At 39.3% G+C, this 8,531-nt stretch overlaps 1 protein-coding gene across 1 annotated transcript; it reads left to right on the forward strand.

Moving 5' to 3' along the window:
* Positions 1 to 694: 694 nt before the first annotated feature.
* Positions 695 to 8,195, forward strand: gclc (glutamate-cysteine ligase, catalytic subunit). The gene is made up of 16 exons (XM_029765382.1): positions 695 to 844; positions 2,265 to 2,377; positions 3,143 to 3,325; positions 3,423 to 3,536; positions 3,764 to 3,822; positions 4,178 to 4,314; positions 4,466 to 4,540; positions 4,734 to 4,850; positions 5,127 to 5,265; positions 5,493 to 5,605; positions 5,737 to 5,829; positions 6,020 to 6,124; positions 6,234 to 6,315; positions 6,424 to 6,533; positions 6,776 to 6,896; positions 7,406 to 8,195. Exons 1-16 carry the CDS (start codon positions 695 to 697, stop codon positions 7,585 to 7,587), a joined length of 1,893 nt encoding a protein of 630 aa, XP_029621242.1. The 3' UTR covers positions 7,588 to 8,195.
* Positions 8,196 to 8,531: the final 336 nt, after the last annotated feature.

The raw sequence follows: 8,531 nt of genomic DNA on the forward strand, positions 1-8,531 counted from the left end.
GCTTTGAGGGAGGAGGAGAAGATTGCCGAGTCATAATGACGCGTTCCGCCTGTGACGTAGGGTCGCGTTCCCCTGTTGTGGTTTTAAGTGATTGACAACGTCATAGATGTGCAGATTGCTATAACATATGATGTGGTTAGCTGATGTGTAAAATATCTCTCCAGGCGTTGTAAAGATCTGTCAGACAAAAGCATAGGGAAACGTCTGAGCGGAGAAACGCGCCCACAGTCACACGTGTTCCAGTCACTGTGAGTGTGAAGAGTACAAGGAAGGAAATTTTGTTCACTCGGTGTTGCACACTGAAACAGACGATTATTGGATAGTCGAGTGAATTGACCGGTCCTCACTATATAGAAGTGATTCCATCAAGGCAAATCTATTTAGGTTTAGGTGCTATTCTGAATTAGATAGGTATTGCTGGGGGGGACAACCTTGGCGTTTGGGACATTGTGTCAGTGGGTAATTTTAATAGCTTGCTAGCTCGCTAGATAACGTTAGATAACAAGAGATGTGTGAAGGCCTCCCCCTTGTAGGCTAGCTAACAAGTATCCAGCGTTACTGTTAAAATAGCAAGACCATTGTTGGTTGGGCTCAAGTTCTGTTTTGTTGACAGTAGCTACGTCGCTGAACTTGGATAAAACGTTACCGAGCAAAAATTATAGATAGCTAAACAAAATAGCCGAACGCTTGCGATATGGGCTTGCTGTCAAAAGGGTCACCGCTCAACTGGGAAGAAACCAAAAAGTATGCAGACCATGTTAGGAAACATGGCATTGTTCAGTTTCTCAACATCTATAACAAGGTGAAAGAACGACAGAAAGATGTTTTATTATGGGGGGATGAGGTAAGTGTCATATTGCTTAACCTTTGCATAACATGCTTTTTTAAATTTTTTTTTTACTTTTGCATAACAAACATTTTCATGTGATCCACACAATGGCATTGTCAGTGAGTCTGCTCTATCACCAGTTAAGTGAAATTGTAACTATGTTGCCAACGTGCCAACTTCGGTTGTGCAGATGAAAGACTGTAACCGAATTGCAGCAAAGTGTAACAAGTGTTTTAGGCTACATCATGTCGTCAGGATAGTAGTGCATGCAGTACATGTAGTTGTAGCGAATGCTTGGATGTTTTATACTCCGTCCATAAACAATGAACCCATTCAAAGCATCTGACCATTACATAACTGTTTTAGATCTAGACAACTTGAATCAGTAACTGATGTGTTATTCAGTTACTTAGGCCATTGAACAGTTTATATTGTTGCTAGGAGCGGCAGGTAGCCTAGCGGTTATAATCGAAAGGTCGCTGGTTTGAATACCTCGATGTGCTCTTGAGAAAGGCACTTAACCCGAATTTGCTCCAGAGGAACCACACAAGTGTGGCTGACCCCGTAAAACATCAACCTATCCATTCGGTGTATGAAATATTTTATTTAAAAAAACATTTATTCTCTATACAATTGTTTACATTTCATGAGAACCGATGTATACTTAATAATACAAACGTGTTAAATATGTCTCATCGAAAAATGGTCTGGTAAGTAAATGTCTAAAACGGAATAAATATGTTTATTTTGGTTTGGTTAACATGGTTTGCACAGACATTTATTTTTGAGAGATTTCTTATGAGCTTTATATGCTTCTAAACATGTTCAAAAGTTGTTCCTTAACATGCATCTGGCATGTCGATGGGTTGTTTTAAAAAAGTTGCACATAGCATCTAGATGTAGTCGATATGTGATTTCTGTCTGTGCTGCCTTCAGTGTGCCTCAATTTCATGTGGAATGTTGTTGTTACAGATTAATCCCTCTTTCAGACAGGGGGATTACAGGGTACTAGAGTCAAAGTCAAGGAAACATAATTGATGAATTGGAATGGATGTGATGGCGCCCCGTTTTGATCTTGGGAAGTATGGATCAAGGCTTTGGGTCTACACAGTGACGCACATTGGAAAGAAAGGTGGTGTTTGTAGACATGGTCTGCACCATTCTGGTCTAATGAACAACAACAAAGTTTAGCTTCATGGCTGATAATCTTGCATTGTCATTGGAGAATAGAAAAAAATGTTTTGCGATTTAGGCCACACCATCCTATTGATGTTGAAAGCCTCTGGTGTCTTCTAGTCTCATATGTCAACATGTGCAGTAGGCCTAACTGATTTTAACATGAAAGGCATTGAATTTGCACACAGTTTTTATGGTTCGAAATACGAATTTATGTAAAAAAAAAAAATACAAAAATTAAATGTTTTTGCCATTTTAGGTGGAATACATGTTGATTGAAATGGATGAGAAAAATGGAAAGGTTCGTCTTGTTCTCAATGGTGGGGAGGTTTTGGAAACCCTTCAAGACAAAGGAGAAAAGACCAACCCCAAGTAAGTCATCTTTAAATCTGTTTGGAAAATGACCAGGTTGTGTTGTGTGTGAAATTGGCTGCTATGTATCGGCCTTACTTATGCTAACTCATTTGGGTGGTTTACACTGCAGGCACTAAAGACAGCTTCTTTCACTGCATAAGGCAGTGTTCCATTAGCCTGTTCTGCAACTTTTGAATAAAAAAATACAATAAAAGTGGCACTACCTTCATGGCTCATGCAAAAGCTCCTTTACAAGTTTGCAACTTCAGCATGAGTTTTACATGTTTTGTTTTCTTGAACTATTACCTTACAAATGCACTGGTATTCAACCTGCCGCTCTACCCTGGGTTACTAAATGTCTTCAACATGGGTTAAAAAGCCTCCATCTCTATTTGATGTGAATGTTTTTGTACAAGCCTCACTGTAGTAGTCTGCTTGCTAACTGTCCATGACGTGCTAAATCTGTGAAGCTGACTTAACCCAGGGGAATTGTAACTATAGCTGTAGCATTCCTCATTACTGCCTCTCTGTCGCACATATTGAAGAGCACGCGCCCTGTAGCACAAATGCATTGCCCACAGCGCTTTCCATCCGCTGAGATAGTGGCTCACATCAGATTAAAAAAACAACAAAAAAACATGTTTACTTTAATGTGAAAGATTGGCATAATTACTATCGGCTCTGTTGGACAGTGACCTTGTTTTGTTAGACAACATTATTCAATGGCTTCTAAAAATGGAAGTTGGCTTATTAAAATATATAATGCATTGTTTTTCCTGGTAGCCATCCTACCCTTTGGAGGCCAGAGTATGGCAGCTACATGATCGAAGGGACTCCGGGGCAACCCTACGGCGGGACGATGTCAGAGTTCAACACAGTGGAGGACAACATGGGGAAGCGAAGGCGAGAGGCCTCATCTGTGCTGAATAAGAATGAAACACTTGCCACCATCACGTCATTCCCAAGGTAGTTAACTACCTATTGTCACTCACTAAATCACTTGAAATGGTTAGATTTGATTTATAGTACCTTAACATTGTTATTCTTGTAACAATGGTTTTAGGTTAGGCTGCCCAGGTTTCACACAGCCAGAATACAAGCCAACACCTGTTGAAAAAGGAGTGTCAAAATCACTGTTCTTCCCGGATGAAGCCATAAACAGACACCCAAGATTCAGGTAGGATTGAATAATATATACAATATAGTCGATATACGGGTGGTCCCAGGTATCGAACCCACTAGCCTTGCGTTGCAAGCACCATGCTCTACCAACTGTTCTATAGAGGTTGCTATGGTATTAAGTTTGTCACAGGTATTTGCACTGTTGTCACTGCATGATATGTGACGTTTGAGCTCTTTATTTGCATCCCATTAAACAAAGTATGTTGTGAATGTTTTTTTCAGCACCCTGACCAGAAACATTCGTCACAGAAGAGGAGAGAAGGTGGTGATCAATGTACCCAGTAAGTCTAAATCAAAACAGGTCTTCACCATTTGCACTCAATAATTACTCCTTTCAGTCAAATACATTTAGTCATATTTTATTTTCAGTGGTCAAATTTAGGCCACATTTACAATTTAGTAATTTAACAGATGCTTTTATCCAGAGCGACTTACAGGAGCAATTTGGGTTAAGGGCCTTGTTCAAGGGGACCTAGTCTGCTTGAGGTTTCGAACAAGTGACCTTTTGGTTACTGGCCCTGTGCTTTTAACCGCTAGGCTACCCATCGCCCCAAATTTGGCGAAAACATTTTTTATTAGTTGAAACGACTAGCTTATCAGTATCTACTTTCCTTTGTGCTTCTTTCTCCTTGTTAGTCTTTAAAGACAAATGCACCCCATCTCCATTTGTGGAGAAGTTTCCGGAAGATGATGGGGAGGCTGCCAGGGCAGCTCTCCCTGATCACATCTACATGGATGCCATGGGATTTGGAATGGGCAACTGCTGTCTTCAGGTATACGCAACACATTATAGGACTATAAACCTGGTATACTTATGTTAATTTACTAGACTAGAGAATATTTTTAAAGTCATGGACATGTTTTATATAAGAAGGTTGATTCATCTTTAAATTAACTTGAACCCTTTTTATAATGTTTTTCCAGGTGACATTCCAAGCTTGCAGCATTGAAGAGGCGAGGTACCTTTATGACCAACTAGCAACATTCTGCCCTATAATGGTAAGATTTTCTTAGAAAACATACAGGAAAAGTATTAATTGCCTCAAAATGGTAATAGAAAAATTCAAAGGTGTCGTAAACAGCTTTGGTTAACCACATTTTTGAATCCTTACAGTATTCAGTAACGCTTTGGTTGTTTCAAGTGCCTTTTCTGTGGTGGAAACTGGAACGCTAACTGCTGATCTGTTTACAGATGGCCCTCAGTGCTGCTTCGCCGTTCTACAGAGGCTATGTGTCAGACATCGATTGTCGCTGGGGAGTTATTTCTGCCTCGGTAGATGACAGGACTGGGGAAGAGAGGGGGCTGGAGGTGAGCAGATGAATCAGGAAAACTGGCTCCTAATTAAAGAAACATGACCCAGCCAAACAAGGCCAACTCGCTTGTTGCTAGTTGCTTCAGCGGGTTGAATTTAAGACTCAGATAGTGTCAGGCTCAGACAGGCATTATTAATTTCTCTGATTTCCTGGTGTTCAATTATGTTAGCCAGAACAGGTTTTCAGTTATTTGTCTGCTTTGTTCCTTGAAATGTCAAGTGGTTTTTCAGACTTCTCTTTCAATGTGCATGGAAATGTGTTTTCTTTGCAGCCTTTGAAAACCAACAAATTTCGAATCTTGAAATCCAGATATGATTCAATCGACAGCTACCTCTCCAGCTGTGGCGATAGGTACAATGACATAGATCTGACAATAGACGAGGAGATCAACAAACAGCTGCTGGATGCAGGTAAAGAACTTTGTAACAATGACCTGAGTATTCGATTCTAGATGGTGTATAGAAATAATAAAATATGGTGAAGGATAAGTGACTGGTGAAATAGACTTCAAGATGAAATGTGAAACTTTTTATCTATTTTTCAAGCAATTAAACTTTGTTTGTACAATAACAATGTGTTTTCATATTTTAATCATTTAAACCTTCTATAGAGAAGTGATCAAAATCTGTTTTTGTAGGGATCGACAAACTGCTAGCCCAACACATAGCCCATCTCTTCATACGGGATCCGCTCTCACTATTTGAAGAGAAAATTTACTTGGATGATGAAAACGAGTCTGATCACTTTGAGGTAAAAATGATACCCACCCTATACTGACTTATAGTGACTACATGACTGTTTGCGACTAGACCGATACCTGTAATTTTAGATTTTATAAGGAGGCATTTTAGTTGATATAGTCACATTTGTCTGTCTTGTAGAATCTGCAGTCAACCAACTGGCAGACAATGAGGTTCAAACCTCCTCCTCCAAACTCGGACATTGGATGGCGAGTTGAGTTCCGTCCCATGGAGGTAGCGTAAGCCTTACAACTCTATTAACACACAAGATTGCATGTCATTTGGATATTTACCTGAAATACACATTGTTTTAAGTAAATATTGTTTTAAGTAAATACTTGCAAAAAGGATTTACATGTATGTCTGTTTTTTGTACAATGTTTGTAATGTAGAAATATTGAGTGCATGTTTTTGTTTGTTCCAGGTGCAACTTACCGATTTTGAAAACTCTGCATTCGTTGTTTTCATCGTCCTGCTCACCAGGGTTATACTGTCCTATAAACTGGACTTTCTCATCCCCTTGTCAAAGGTGAAAACAGCTGTTCTTCTGATGCACTTTTAATTAGCTGAACTTTAGGAAATTCTAGTGCATGTAGGGTAATGATATACCATTTACGTGTTCTGTTTTCTATCAAAAGGTTGACGAAAACATGAAAGTTGCCCAGAAAAGAAATGCAGTCCAAGAGGGCATGTTTTACTTCCGGAAGGACATCTATAAAGGTGAGAGGATGCGAGTCAGATTCCAGTGTTTTGAAACCTGGTCGGGGAGCGTTTTCACAAAATGCCTGAACAGGTTGATGCTAAAGCTTCTCTTGTGTCCTCCCATAGGCTGCAACCCTGCCCTCGATGGCTCCTCATCGGCTGCCCAGAATGGCTTGGACAGTGAGGGTGACAATGAGTACACACTGATGAGCATTGACACAATCATCAATGGAAAGGTGCTTATTAACGATGCGGTATAACGGTTTTGGATAATTTCAGACAGTAGTACAACGTCATCCATTTTGTATGGTATGTAACGTCCTGGGGGGGATAAAGCATATCATATGATATGTTACGAATTCCAATTTGTACAGTATGTTATTAATTTGTAAGTGGTCATGTTCAATCTCTTTTAATAATATATCTTTCTACTGCACTCTTTACTTTAAACCATAAGTTGTTGTTTCTTATCATTTAGGAAGGAATTTTTCAAGGATTGATACCAATCCTCAACTGCTACCTAGAAAACATGGAGGTGGATGTTGATACAAGATGCACCATCCTGAACTACCTGAAGCTCATCAAGAGACGTGCCTCCGGTATATTTAGCAAATTAGCACTGACAATTTGACTCTGGGTTGGGTAACAGGGTTTTGTGAGGTATTGTTGTGGGCTTTCCACATCATTGGTGGAGATTAGCAAAAGCATGCGGCATTCCAGTAGTAGAAGGCACATGTTGCTCGCTGACGCTGTCAACAAGGTTTGATAACACTTTGGCTGCATTGAGACAGGCAGCCCAATGCTGAACTTTTTTTTCTTCTTCACTAATTGATCTTTTGACCAATCAAATCAGGTATTTTCACATCAAATCTTTTTCAGAGCAGATCTGATTGGTGAAATTACCAATTTGGTGAAAAAAAGTGTAGAATTGGGCTGCCTGTCAAAATGCAGCCTTAATGCTTTACAGTGTTGAATCTGAACTCGAGCCACATTAAAATGTTAATGTACAGGGTTCTAAATGCCAAACATGCACTTGTTTATGTATCTTAATTATCAACAAAAAAAATAAACATGATTTTTACTCACATTGTTCTTGTTGCTGATGTAGGTGAACTGATGACCATGGCTAAATGGATGAGGGAGTTTGTGGACAAGCACCCCCAATACAAGCAAGACAGTGTCATAACTGACAGAATCAACTACGACCTACTCCGCAAGTGTGACAGCATCACAAATGGAGAGGAGCGATGCCCAGAACTTATTGGTGACCCAGTCAATCGGGGCAAATGAACTTACTGTCACAGCTCTAATCAATTAATGAATGTGTTGTCCATCATTGATATTCATTAGCATGAAAAAGACCAAATATCTGTCTGGACAAAGTGGTCCAAACAAATTCAGTTTTAATGGTGAATATAGTGTGCATTGCTATGGTCAAGCGGGTGTATTGCATTTGTATATACAGTATCAGATTTGTACAATTCTAAAATTATTTTAATAAGTGAAATTCAATCGGATGTGTGATAGCAATTGGATATGTAATTTGATATCCGGTGTTCATGCTAACAAAGTCTGAGTGTGAAATTATGTAAATGCAGCAAACAATAAAGTTGTAGACTAGATTCATTTTAATCTTTAAGTCTACTGTAAATACTTAACTTTGATCTGCTCTACAAACATTTAACAAGGGTTATTTCATTTCCGAATGTGGTATATCTGCATTGTCTGTCAAATGATTTGGCCTTTTAATGTGAGAAGTGTCAAATGAAAGTGTTTGATTTGCTGTGATGATATAGTAAAATGTTAAAGGAGTCTTGCATTGAAGTGAATGTGAACGTTTGATTGGAATGTTATGTCTCAATCAATAAATCTGTGTACAGCACTGACTAAGCATACTATTTCGCTTGGTTACATGGTTCTTTGTTATGCTCTTCAACCGATTGTTGCCTGCGCGACTAGCATCACTACTCTGGACGGTTCTGACTTAGAATATGTAGACAACTACAAATACCTAGGTGTCTGATTAGACTGTAAACTCTCCTTCCAGACTCACATTAAGCATCTCCAATCCGAAATTTAAATCTAGAATTGGCTTCCTATTTCGCAACAAAGCCTCCTTCACTCATGCTGCCAAACATCCTCGTAAAACTGACTACTGATCCTTGACTTCGGCGATGTCATTAACAAAATAGCCTCCAACACTCTACTCAACAAATTGGATGCAGTCTATCACA

Source organism: Salmo trutta, chromosome 10 (genome assembly GCF_901001165.1).
Source record: "Salmo trutta chromosome 10, fSalTru1.1, whole genome shotgun sequence".
Lineage (NCBI taxonomy): Eukaryota > Metazoa > Chordata > Actinopteri > Salmoniformes > Salmonidae > Salmo > Salmo trutta.

Excerpts from the sequence above, each read along its gene's own strand:
- gclc (XM_029765382.1), top strand. The coding sequence starts at position 695 with ATGGGCTTGCTGTCAAAAGGGTCACCGCTCAACTGGGAAGAAACCAAA. Across the intron at positions 5,606-5,736 it reads ACGAGTCTGATCACTTTGAG|AATCTGCAGTCAACCAACTG; the intron begins GTAAAAATGATA and ends TCTGTCTTGTAG. Across the intron at positions 6,125-6,233 it reads TTCTCATCCCCTTGTCAAAG|GTTGACGAAAACATGAAAGT; the intron begins GTGAAAACAGCT and ends TTCTATCAAAAG.